The following is a 13,037-nucleotide window of genomic DNA, read 5'->3' as shown; positions in this document are numbered from 1 at the left end:
TCTTTCGCCCAAAGTCAGCTGGGATAGGCTCCAGCTCCCTGCGACTCTCAACTGGAAAAGCGGTACAGAAAATGCCCAGAGGCGTATTAACTTTCTTCTTTACCAGTGGCACAGGGGGGGCCACCAGATGGGCAGGTATTTTGAGCGTATTTTTTACAGGTCCGCGTTGTCGAGGTCATCGACTTCACGTGTACCTTTTCAAAAAAGTTAAAAGGAACTTTCTGACATGCACCTGAATCGTTAAACCTAAAACCCCACTTGAAGCTTCTCAACACTATCAAAATTCCTCCCTAACAAACATACCAATGCTTTTCAATGACGTCTTGAATTGAACAGATATAGGCAGCATCTGGTTCCTTTTGGATGAGAAAATGTATACCGGTACTCTCAAGTTCGACTCGCATTTGATCAGTTTTAATTAAAAGGCAATGAGACACCGTGTGTGTTCCGATGGCGAGAGTAAAGATAACAATGGAGGAAGATAAGTGAGGTCACAGTATCAGTCACTTTTGAAGGTTCACCGTGGGAGCTCTCTTTAGTTGTGGTGTTTGGCTCGCCAATGTGCGAGGTCCCACAATCCATTTCATTTGCTTGGGTGATTGACAGTTATGCATTTCAAAGCTCTCTGCTACCCTGGCCGATCACCCTCTGAGCATCTCGACTCAAACCTTGACTGTTTTTGGATGCGTGTTCTGTCTGTGGCAGGATGGTCTGCTGAACGCATAGCTTCTTACGCATGTGTGTGCCTGGATGTCATAGCGCTGCGCACAGAAGCTAGTATATCAGTGTCAGCGGTGTGCGCCAAACACGCCACGCTGCCGTCGTCTTGATAGACAGATCCTTGGTCAGCCCGGAGCCCCCGGGGTCATGGTTGGCACGTCACAAAACACCAGAACAAAAATACCCCGCGAATTGTCAAACAGACCATTCAGGAAGCATCTGCTCTTTATTTTTGCTCCATGTGCAGCACTTTGTAGACAGCAGTGGTTGTTTTAACCCTTTCATGCATCTTGTAACCTGATAACATGGTAAGCTGTCCCTGAAAGGGTTAAAGTGCTCGATAAAAACAGTTGAGTTGAGTTGAGTTGAGTTGGAACGGCAGTCAAACCTGAGGTCCACCGAATCCTCTTCACAATAAACGTAAATGTATTTAGTGTAATGTATAAATAAAGTTTCCCTACTTGACTAGTTCTTGCCTGTGTGAAACAGTCCAAGCAACTCAGTCCAGCAAATGTAAAATTCACTCAAAGTAATGTTGAGATACTGGCACGCTAACATCGTTTTTGCTCAGGTTATATATAATGCGAGCCATCAACAATCACTGAAAAAGAAAAATGATCGGAATTGTAAACAATCAAGTCATATTAGGATCGTTTCTCCCCTTCCCCAGGCACGACCTCGTCGATCTACTTTTAATGTGCATCCGAGACTGTATCTATCGAAATGAAAATAGATGAAAGAGGAACTAGTGTATCTGTCTAAGGAATCTGTGAGGAAAGTTGCGACAAAACAACGTGAAAAGTAAAATCACAGGAATTTAATTAAATTACATTAAAGTCATAACAAGATTTACTCAGGTCCAGCTTCTCTTTGTGCGGCAACTCTTGGCTCTCTTTAAGCTCAAACCCTTGCCACCCACCAGCTTTAAATCCTTTTTTGATGGGTTCCCCAGTCATCTTTCCATTGCTGGTATATTTGCGCAATGCCTACGCACAATCCCAAACAAAGCAAACATCCACACTTGAATAAATAAAACAGACAAGTAAGCTAATTAACATCGGTCGTGTTATCTTTGTTTTTAGAGTGAATAACGCACTGCTGACATTTATTTTTACCCTCCCGAGAATAGCTCAGGCTGCTATAACAGTAATGGAACGTTATAAAAAAAAAAAAAAAAATGCTATTTTCAACTGTCCAACTTTCCTAGATTTTTCTGCTTCTTAAAAATGGAACAAACAGCGTGATATCTGCATCCGAACTGCCCTTTATTTTCTTTCCAGCCTTTTGAATTAAAAAAAAAAAAAGCGTTTTCTTAACCCTTTCAGGGACAGCACTTACTACAGTGGACAGCTTGTCATGTTATCAGGTTACAGGGTGGATGAAAGGGTTAAACAGAATGTTGACAATATACCCTCGGCAAAACCACATGATGCAGATTATGAATGAAACGGTTGGAAAGAGGGTGGCAATAAGGCGAAGGAGAGTCGCCATCGTCCTTCGTTGGCTCCACCCCATTTGTCATGCTGCGTTGTTTTGTTGTGTTAACCATGACGACTGTCTCAGTAGCTCCATCCAGATTCTGGATTATTCTGAGTGAGAGGGCTGAGCATGAGGAGACGAGGCCAGACGTCAAGAAGATTGTCGAAGCAGGAAGAGCAGAAAAGATAATTACAGGGGAAGAAAGGAGAATGTTGGCTTGGCAGAAATGCCAAGGAGCCTTATGTCGAATAAGTTGCAAAGCTACTGATTTGGTCACATTTTCTTTGGCGTGACATCGTGACTTTGTGTGGCCAAGAAAAATGGCGTCAATGAGTGCTTAAGCAATCATGACGGCATGAGGACAACAGCTGTTCGAATTATGGAATGTTACCAGCCTGTTATACCACCATGACCATCTGGGCAGAGTTTTTAAACATGTGGCTGCTTTATTCTAACCAACCTGTTATTTCTATTTCGCAGGATTTGTTCAAACACATCCGCGGCGGGGAGTGGGGTGGCGCGGGGGGTGGGGACTATTTACTTTAGCCACCAAATGAATATTGGTAAAACGTAGGCTAAATGCCCAAAACACGTGCGGGGGGTCGGGGGGGCATGGGGTATTGACTTGAACATGCCCACTCGAAAATGTTGACTCCACACCGACAGTGCCACGCTTCCGCGGTTATGCTAGTCGGCTAACGGTATGCAACTTTCCTTGTCAAAAGAACTTTTTTTGTACTGGCCCTTTGGGATACCGGCCAGAACAGTGTTACCTGAGAGCTTGAGCTGGATGAGAAGAAAATGAGAAGCATGAAAAGGTTACAAAATATCTCCTGTCGCATTCTTTTTGTGGAGTAAATTCATTGATAGGTTCAACTTTGCCATGAGCCAGTCAAAAATTACCTGGAAATCAGGCATTGGCACAGTTAGCTGATTCTAACCTGTTCTTCATTTGGTTCTTTATACAGGAATGACCACTTTCCTCCATTTGGCTGGGTTGGTTTTGGCTCTGTCCATCCCTGGCGCAACGTCCGAGTCTGCTATTCTGCGGTTCTTCGGGCAGACGGACTTTGTCGTCAATGAGAGCAGCACAGCTGTGGTCCGTTTGGTCGTGGAGAGAGTGGGCGACCCCGTCAATGTCACGGCTTTGGTTCTGGTAGGAGCTGCGTAATGTGCTGTATTATGCCTACACGCTGCTTTGTTGTACTTTAGTTTCTGGTTAAAATTAACTGTCCACTTTCAAAGTGTATAAGCCCTCAGCCCGTCATATCTTCCATTGCATTTTCAGCCAGTCAAGCCTTTATCAATGCCAAAAATGACGGCAACATCACAGATGAGGTATCGCCAGCCGGAACTTTTCAGAAAACTCAGTTGGGGTTTGGCTTTACGGGCTCCACGTGAGGGATGTGTCAGATGCTCTCAGTTGGTGTCGAACAAGCTGAGCTGGCCATGTAACGGAATGCCGTGAAGAATTTCGCTTCAGTATGCCTTAAACCCAATTTCTCTTGAATTCACTGTAACTCCTGCAAAACATCTGCGGCGTTTCAAGTCAGGAACAATCAAAGAGAACAATCAACAGCCAGCCATTCTTTCACAGCACGCCATTCTTATCGTAAACCTTTTTTGTCAGAGTGAGTGATTCGTGGTTTCATTTCAGCTGGAGGGAGCAGACACGGGCGATTTTGAGGCTGCCAATGCTGCCGCCTTTCTGCTCTCCACTGAATCCAGTAAGACCATATTCATTGCGGTGAAAGACGACGACCGGCCCGAAGCCGACGAAACGTTTACCTTCAACCTCACCCTACAGGTAAATGGCACATCATTTGGGCCTCGCAGCGTAAGATCATCTTTCGTGTGTACGCCAAATTTCATCCTGCCGCTGATGTCACCGCCGTTACTCTATAAGCGTTCCGTCTACAAAGTCTCACTCTTCTGGAGCAGGAACCTTAACATCAGACACGAAGGAAGTGGGCGTGGAGGCGTCAACCACAATAAGCCCTCTTTTTAGGCTCTTTGATGTGTGTCCTCCATAAGACTTTACTGGGGTCAGACGTGGTGGGGGGGAAATGTACATGGCCAGCGTGCCTCTGAGGTTCCCCTTTTAAAAGACGACGCTGTGAAAGGAAACCGGCAGCCCCGAAGTCCAAGCAAGTACACTTTTCTCATGAAAGGCGATCGCAGGTGAAAGCTACCGCATTTGCATTGAAAGTGGAATTTAATACAACGTAAGCAACGTAATACTTCAAGTAAGGTGACAAAGTTGTGTGATGCGCCGATGGCGTGGAACTACATTGTAAATTCTTCTCAAGAAAATTAATGTCACAGCGCAGGGTGCCTCACACCTAGAGGCCGTCGTCATGGTTTCACTTCGCATTTAGTTGTCGAGTTTGATTGATGAGTTAAGGGAGGCGGACTGGTCTGTGCCATCTCATCAAGATAAAGGCAAATTGTGATTCACCGATTGTCATCTTTGCAAAACAGGCCTGGCATTCCTCACGTTTTTATTATGTCATCTTTATGTGACATCTGCTCAGTTCCCTGTGGCGCATGCTCATATTCAGCCTCCAAAGCAGAGTGAAAGAAAAAAATTTAGCCCTTATCGTAGTTGTTCTTTTTTCATCGCGAATCAATATGAATAATTAAAGAAAAAAAATGAACTTTAATATGTCAGTCTGGATTCACATTAGGATTGGATACTTGAACACCGTCCATTTCCTGAACTGGTCAGGGGAAAAGTAACAATAAAATGTTTTGATTCCTTTTTTTTTTTTTTTTTTTTTTTAATCAGCACCTCTGCTGGTTGTTCAAAGTACTGCACCGTATTTTGCCTCAATGCTTGAGACGAGATTCATCAACAAACAATTCCACACAGTCAACATCCTTTTCGATTTCGATTCTTAATCATAAATGAGTCAGGTCTAGTGTGAGCACATCAACCTCATATCCGAAATGAGTTTGGTTCTCTTTTCAGCTTTGCCCTTGTGGTTGTCGCGCCCCTTTCGTGACGTCGTCCTAAAGCCGACTGCTGCACGCATAGCCCGCGAAACAGGAAATGAACAGTTGTTGTCACTGGGCAGACTAGTGACACTTTTTCATTAAGTCCCAAACAGCCCCAGACCACACACCGCTCCGAGCTCACTGTCATTCATTTAGCCGTGCCGCCGAGGAATGAGCAGGGCTGCTTTGGGTGTGTTTTTGGTGAGGAATTACCATTTAAAAGCTTAAACCAAGTATATGTGTATAGTTTCGGAAAAAAAAAAAAAATCACACTTTTTTGTTTGTTTTACTAAACTACGTTTATAGTAAGTAAGATCTGAAGCTCAATCTGCGTTCAGTTAGAGGCCGAGTTGAGTGTGAGGCTTGGAAGTGGAAAAAGTGTGTATATTGTGTATGTGTTAGTAGACTCCTGGCCCGCTTAGTGACTTGGCTCTGTTGCAGCATTCGCACCCTAGGTGACCACTACAAGACTGTAGCAGTAACAACAAAGCACTGTTAAAGCTGGGAATAGCCCTTTATGATTAGAGGGCTGAAGGCAGAGTGTCCTAAGCATGCTGTTGTCGTCAGTGCTTGGTTTTACCACACGCACACACTTAACCGAGAAGCATTGGTCGTGAAACACTACGTGATGCTAATGAAACACTGGTAAGCCCAAAATGGTGCAGAATATCCATTAGTCTCTCCTTTTATATTGAAATTAGGTTCAGGGGAGGAAAAAATTGTTCACTCAGAGGAGACTTTAAGATTATCAGGTTTTAGTGCCGACTGATGGCGCTCAAGAATGAAGAGGCATCCCGCAGAGAGGCAAAGTGACAAATGAAGTGAGTTGAGACCGGTACTTCCTGTTTTTGTGCCCTCTCACCATGGCGTCTCAGTAGTGGCGGCACAATAACGAAGTGAAGGCAGCGTGAGCGTCAGGGTCGATGGAGGAGGCGTGGTGACCCAGATTAACTCTTTGAATTGCTTCTGCTCTCCAGGGCTCCTCCAATGGCGTGACACTGGGAACGCCCAACAAAGCCACCATCACCATCTTGTCCAATGACAATGCCTTTGGAATCATTGCCTTCAACTCAGTAAGAAAATCCAAGATCGTCAATTATCTTCACTTCATCTGTTCTTTGTCTTTGTATTCATTTTGATCTGTAACTGAAATTGGAAATGTGCTTTTGAATTGTACACAACCTCAACGGCCTCAAATCGTACCCGCTTACTCTTAAGTGTTGTGGTTCAACAAACAGATGTCTTTTTTTTTTTTTAGGCTTCTAGAGACAATCGAATCCACATCAAACCTGACTTTTATGTTACCGTGGTGGTGAATTCAGTTTCCATGGTAGCCGTGGAATTTCGGGAACCATTTGTCTCACCGCCTCCAGCTGGTTTGATGTGATGGATGATTATTTGCCAAGTCCTGTTGGGCTTGTAACTGATATCTGAGTTGGATTTTCTTTTTTTCCCCAAGTTTTTTTTTCAACTGTCGTCAATCTTTACTGCAATGAAAAAAGACAAAGCTTGAATTTAGCTTTGACAGTTGTAACCCTGGGTCATATTCTCATTGTTGATCGTTTTTATACTGATACTTGTCAGCTGGCATCCACTTGTTACCAAGCTATCGCAGTTGTTTGTACAGTGATCTTGTGCAATTCCTCATCGTACAGATCCGAACCCTTTTCCAACCAGATCATGTGCAATTAGAGATTTGTGATTTCATTATGTCTGTCTCACCCATCACAGACTGAGGAGGTCGTAGTTGATGAACCGAGAGGAGTAAATCGATTCGTGCCTCTCACTCTTATCAGAGAAAAGGGAACTTACGGAACAGTGACTGTGAATTTTGAGGTTTGAGCATATTATACATCAATTCAACACATGTAGTCCTTTTTTAATATGTATATTTTTTGTCATAATAACACATTTTAATATTGACTTTTCAGGTCTTTGGGGGCCCCAATCCTGCTTTTGAGGACCTCACTCCAAATAGAGGAAATATCACGATTCCTGTTGGACATTCCGTCGTTCACTTCAGCATCCTCATCCGGGACGACCAGGTACCAAGCAACAAGCAACAGTGAATTATTTAGCACTTCATAATAACCTTATCACTTGGATCATGGTCCGAGTCCTTGATGGGCCATTTTCTTTGTGTGCGCCAGATTCCGGAAGATGATGAAGTGTTTTCAGTCAGGCTGACGGGCGTAGCAGGTGGAGCTCTCCTCAGGCCCAATGGCAGCATTATTCAGCTGAGAATCCGACGCAATGACAGCCCACTGAGGTTCTTACATTCAATCAAAGCAGTTCCAGAGTCAGCTGGAGTCATCGCCCTGAACGTGACACGTGGTCGGCTGAGCGAGGACGGGCCACTAGTTGGCTCTGTCGACACTGAGGTATTTTTGTTTTTGGCTTCCCCAAATTTATCTGGAACGTGTCTGTTTGCCTGCAATTTAGCATCCTCTATTTTGGATTTCACTCAATCAGGCCTTTGCTGTTTTCCAGTATGAATTTCACTGGTATAGAAAATATTACCACAACAATAAACATTTGTACCCAATTGTCTCCAGGTTTCTGTGGATTATGTCCTCGTAAGTGGCAAAGGGCCAGTCAGCGCCACAGTTGGCGAGGACTTCCGCGACCTGCAGCTGGTCAGGACCATCACCTTCCCTCCATTTGTCTACAACACCAGCCTGCTGTTTAACATCACGGATGATGACGTGCCAGAAATCGCAGAGTCCTTCCAAGTGGTCCTGCTAGAGGCGAGCCTGAAAGGAGATGCGGTGCTAGTGTCACCCACTACCGTACTTGTGACCATTGAGCCTAACGATAAGCCTCACGGTGTCTTGTCAATCAGCAGCAGTGCGATCATTCAGCCAATCAGCATTGACGAGGACTTGACACAAAGGTGAAAACCCTGTGGGCCAGATATAAGTGAGAGTAATTTGACAGTCATCTAAAAAAAAAAATCACGGATGTTCCTGCAGATTTGAGGGCATTGTTATTGTCAGAAACGGAGGTAGCTATGGCGAAGTGTCTGCCAACTGGTCCATCAGTCGAAACTCAAGTGTCCTCTCGTCGGTATCTGATGACTTGGCGCCAGAGGCCGGGATGGTGAGCTTCGCCCCTGGCCAGGTGACTGCCGTGATTCCAATAAATATCGTGACAGACGACGTACCCGAAGAGGCGGAAGCTTTTGTTCTGCGGCTGCTGCCGCATTCTGTGACTGGGGATGCTGAGGTGGACGAACCTATGGAGGTCAGTACAGAAGGATTCATGTGCTCGTTCTACATTTTCAACCTTGTTTGGGGGAAATACACTCCAGATGTCACGCAGTAGGTGTTTGTTCCAGAATGTGAGCTAATGTAAGGTACAGTGGACTTGGCGCATTTTGAAAGCCGACCCCCTTCGTCAGCCACTTTGCTCTGTGGGGTTTCCATGAATGCAGTTGACTGGATACAAAGTAGGCTCACAAAATGGTGTGGACTTGTTTGTGCTTTCAAAGCGTGGGTGAATTGATGACAGGCTTTTACGCTCTCCATTTTCATCATCCATCATTCGTGAAATCAGTAGGCAGATCTAAAGGTCTTTCTCTTTTGATGAGATACAAAGAAACACTTTGGTCGCACATGAATACACACCATCACCTCAAGTTGTGAAAGTGCGGCATCTGTTTGCCACCTGTGCACCACGACTATGATGATTTTTTTTCCCCCTCAATTAACATTACAAAATGATCAGTCATAAACATGCATTGTTCCAAGCCATAAATCAATTATGCGTACATACCAGGCAAAGCGTCACGCATGTGGGATTCAGGGAAAGAAAGAGGCCCTAATTAGAGTCGTCATAACGACTCCGCTAGAGCTAATTAAAGAGGATGCATCTCTAAAGTTAGCTCAAAGATCTGTTTTACTACTTTCGGGCTCCCGATCCTTTCCTCTGTCATCCTCACCTCACCATACTCCTTCGGAACCAAATTTTCGGAAAAGGAAAACAGGACACACAGCAAAAGATGTTCATTGGACGTCTGCATCAATCATAACAGACATGTGGTTCCTGTGTGGGGACTGCTACCTGTTTGAAATATTTGAAACGTCATGTTGATTATTCAGATTAGTTTTTGAGATTGTCCACTCTTTCCCCAGATGATGTTTTACATCCAAGACAGCGACGACGTCTACGGGATATTTGGCTTCAACCCTGGGAAAGAGCAAAGCATCCAAAGCCAACCCGAAGGCCGTTTCTTGTCACTACACTTCCTGCGCGAGGGCGGCATGCTGGGTCAAGTCTCGATGTGTCTCACAGCACTCTACATTCCTGCAGGTCCGATCGACCCAGTATTGGCTCGAGACCAGGTCCTAAACGTTAGCAGAACGGTGAATGTCGTCTTCTCCCGTGAACGCACGGCCGTCGTCGTGCTGCCAATCAGGAATGACGCTTTTCTGCAGAATGGAGCACATTTTTTTGTACAGGTAACTAGCAAAGAATGTCCTCTTCCCATGTGTGCCTGCCTAAAATCAGTCATTTGAGTGTCTCATTTAAAGGTGTGAGTGGTTTGTGACTGCCCCTTAGACAGTATGTCAAAATTGGATCAAAACATTGGTTTAGGCCTTTCGCTATTAATTTCTCAACTTAGGAAAAAACATGGAGTTCACCCATTCTTGTTCTTCATGTCTCGCCTGTGCATATGTCTATGAACACAAATGCTACGGAAAATTGATGGACAATTTTCAATTATGTCACTTGTCGAAATCATGAATCATGATATTAGCGAAGCAATTTGGTGCCCATAAAGGCAAAATCACAAAAACAATGCCATTGTCAACTCTACGTCATGTAATAGTTTCTGTTCTCTCCTCCAAGTTGAATGCGCTGCACCTTGTTGACATCACTCCCCTGATTCCGTCAAAAAGCCCACGGTTTGGAGGACCTGTCAATCTCACCCTGACTGTCACCCCTGATATTGCCAACGGGGAAATTGGTTTTACAAGTAACAGCACCATTGTTGTGTATGAACCAGAAGACAGCAACGCCAGCATAGTAAGTTTCCACTCTCAGACATGAACCATACAAACAAAGGAATCATGGCCCAAGATTTAGCATTCGATGAGAATCTCTTTTTTAAAATAAGGAAATAAAGCGCGTTTATTGCAGGTGAGCCTCCCGCTGCGGCGTGACGGCACAGACGGTCAGGCTGTTGTATTCTGGAGTCTCAAACCGATCGGTGGCAACCGCGAGGACATAACCCCGGATGATCTGGAACCTCTCAACGGCACAGTGGCCTTCATGTCTGGGCAGAGCGATGCCTTCATCAACCTCACTATCATGGCTGACAGCACACCTGAAGTCAATGAGACTTTGCTGCTTACTCTGGATAGGTAGGAAAGCCTATCAACAAGTAATGGATAATACAGGCACTCTGCTCGATATACCTGTATGTGGTATGAACTTTATTGCGCACAAACTGAAACATGACCTTGGAAGAGGTTATGTGAATGTGAAGTGGAAAAGGAGGATTTGGGGGTGTCCAGCTATGTTAGTGAATGTTGTGATGTGAACCACAGCACTCTTCTCTCCCACCTCATCTCTACAGGGTGGAGACTGCCCGCTTTATAGTGTACTTCGGGTAAGTGGAGAAGTGGAGTGGACCAGGGCCTTTTGTCGAGCGTGAATCAGGACTTTGTTTTTAAAAGAGAAGGGGCTACTTGAGGATTTCTGGGGTCTTTGGTTGACGTGGGGATGAGGATCATTAGGAATTTTATGGTGGTGCGAAAACAGGGAATCCAAAAAGAAATGAGTCGTTGGGAAGTAAACCCCGAATCCTCTTCATGTGATTCACTCCAATTTCAACAGGCTTGATTGTTTGCCCTTTTCAAGATGCCTGCTTTGGGATGCATGCAGTGACTTGGCTGTGATTGGTGATTTGGAATGCTTCGTGCTGTCTTCTTTTGTCTCTAATTTAGCCTTCATGTGATGCCTGCTTCCCTCCAGTTTTCTGTCTCACACACGCGCACACAGAGGAATTCATCATAGGACTTTATTTTGCTCACAAAAGGAATGTGATTTGAAGAAGTCATACTTAAAGTGTAGTCTGCAGACCACTCAGGGTCTGTAGTGTACACGTAACCTTTGAAGAGTACTCTCGTTAGGTGAGAAGTTCCTTGGTTTTCATTCCGGCATTGTCAGTGACAATCTTTTGAAGAAGTAGGCTGGAATTTATCATCACGTTACAAATCCCCATTTAAAAAGCTCAGTTATTTGTCATGGAACGTCATTGTTTTGAATCTAAAAAAAAAACAACAGCGATTAAAATGTTAAGTGTTTCTGCTGCACCGTGTAAAGGTGACGTTATCCGAGGAAGTAAAATCTATTCATCTTTGCGTCGCAGGAGCGATGTCGAAAATCAGATCCTGAAAGTTGACTTCACCACCAGAGACATTGTCATCATGGAAAACGATGATCCTGGGGGAGTCTTTGAATTCTCCCCATCCTTCAGAGGTCCATGGTTGATCAACGTGAGACTAAGAAACTATAAATAACTGAAAATTCCCGTATTTTCCTTGTCACCTCACATCTGCCGTCATTTCTCCTTGTAGGAGGGTGAGGCCGTGGAACTCCATGTGGTCAGAGCCCAGGGCCAGCTACTAAAGCAGCTGGTGCGATATGCTGTCACGCCTGCAGGCAACGCCGAATTCTACGGTGCCACGGGGATCTTGGAGTTTAAACCAGGCGAGAGGGAGGTGGTCGTGGCCCTGGTGGCCAAGCCTGATGGTGTGCCAGAAGTAAGAATATTCATCACTCATAAATACAACAAAGCACTGCACTATTAATACTACACAGGTCAGTTTTCTTGCTGCCCTCAACCTCCTCTCAGTTTCTGGCGGTAGTGTCAGTTACTGTTCTGACTGACATGTTTATTTTCACAAGAAACCAGTGTTTTGGTAAAACCAACCTGTGTTCTATTGTTAGTTATTAAAGAACAGGAAAAAAAAGCTTGACGCAAACTGTTTCGCTGTTGAAAGAAGAGAGTCTATTCTTTTGGCCAGTTCAAAATGCTCTGAAACAGCTGGCAATAAGTAAAATGCGCTCTGTTTTTACTCAGCTGGACGAGACTTTCTCCGTGGTACTCAGCAGCCACAGCACTCCCCCCAGTCGCCTCGGAAGTCACAGGGAGGTCAACGTAACAGTGCGCAGGAATGACGACCCCTACGGGGTCATCCAATTTGACCAATCAGGGGCAACAATGGCCGTCAGTGAGAGCAAAGGCAATGAGACATACCAAGGTAGTTTGCAGTAGCACATTTTATTCTCTGACTTGACCTAAATTCGTGCACTGGATTCATAATACCGAAAGAATCGAGCGAGAATGAAATTTATCGGCCACCATTTGCTGTTCATGGTCTAAACAAAGCATCTCTCTACATATATTCAAACTCATAGCGACCTACTCTGTGGAGAGGAGCAAGGGCCTCTTTGGAGAAGTCTCAGTTTCATGGGCCCTTGAGCCAGCTGCATCGGGAGATGTTAGCCCCATCCAAGGAAACATCACATTCAAGGAGGGGGACTCCTTGAAAAACTTCACCCTCCGATCTTTGCCTGATGAGGTATAGTGAAGAATTAAGCTAGAAATTTTAGATGTGGCTTCTAGAAGTTGTGATTTTTTTAAATCCTAGATCCCTGAAGATTTGGAGAATTTCACAATCACTCTGGTGAGCACAGAAGGTGGCGCAAGGCTCGGAAACAGGGTCACGGCCACTTTTCAGATCAACAAAAATGATGATCCAATTTATTTTTCTGGTAAGAGGTTTACTGTAAAGCAATATTAATTATACTGCTGTTAAATCATCCCATTT

The 13,037-nt window shown here is 44.7% G+C and overlaps 1 protein-coding gene across 1 annotated transcript in view; it reads left to right on the top strand.

Moving 5' to 3' along the window:
• The window catches only part of adgrv1 (adhesion G protein-coupled receptor V1), a 104,056-nt gene that overhangs the window by 9,250 nt on the left and 81,769 nt on the right, over nucleotides 1–13,037 (top strand). Inside the window, exons 2-17 of the mRNA XM_019894597.1 lie at nucleotides 3,168–3,355; nucleotides 3,857–4,006; nucleotides 6,174–6,269; nucleotides 6,928–7,032; nucleotides 7,128–7,241; nucleotides 7,347–7,577; nucleotides 7,752–8,089; nucleotides 8,169–8,439; nucleotides 9,330–9,656; nucleotides 10,048–10,224; nucleotides 10,339–10,562; nucleotides 11,573–11,699; nucleotides 11,781–11,966; nucleotides 12,287–12,467; nucleotides 12,625–12,788; nucleotides 12,858–12,981. Of these exons, the coding sequence (XP_019750156.1) occupies nucleotides 3,168–3,355; nucleotides 3,857–4,006; nucleotides 6,174–6,269; nucleotides 6,928–7,032; nucleotides 7,128–7,241; nucleotides 7,347–7,577; nucleotides 7,752–8,089; nucleotides 8,169–8,439; nucleotides 9,330–9,656; nucleotides 10,048–10,224; nucleotides 10,339–10,562; nucleotides 11,573–11,699; nucleotides 11,781–11,966; nucleotides 12,287–12,467; nucleotides 12,625–12,788; nucleotides 12,858–12,981 (3,003 nt within the window). The remainder of the gene's footprint in view (nucleotides 1–3,167; nucleotides 3,356–3,856; nucleotides 4,007–6,173; nucleotides 6,270–6,927; nucleotides 7,033–7,127; nucleotides 7,242–7,346; nucleotides 7,578–7,751; nucleotides 8,090–8,168; nucleotides 8,440–9,329; nucleotides 9,657–10,047; nucleotides 10,225–10,338; nucleotides 10,563–11,572; nucleotides 11,700–11,780; nucleotides 11,967–12,286; nucleotides 12,468–12,624; nucleotides 12,789–12,857; nucleotides 12,982–13,037) is intronic.

This window comes from Hippocampus comes, unplaced genomic scaffold (assembly GCF_001891065.2).
Source record: "Hippocampus comes isolate QL1 unplaced genomic scaffold, H_comes_QL1_v1.1 scaffold195, whole genome shotgun sequence".
NCBI classification, from domain to species: domain Eukaryota; kingdom Metazoa; phylum Chordata; class Actinopteri; order Syngnathiformes; family Syngnathidae; genus Hippocampus; species Hippocampus comes.
The sequence above is the reverse complement of the archived record's forward strand: the minus strand, read 5'-3'. Positions and strand labels throughout refer to the sequence as shown.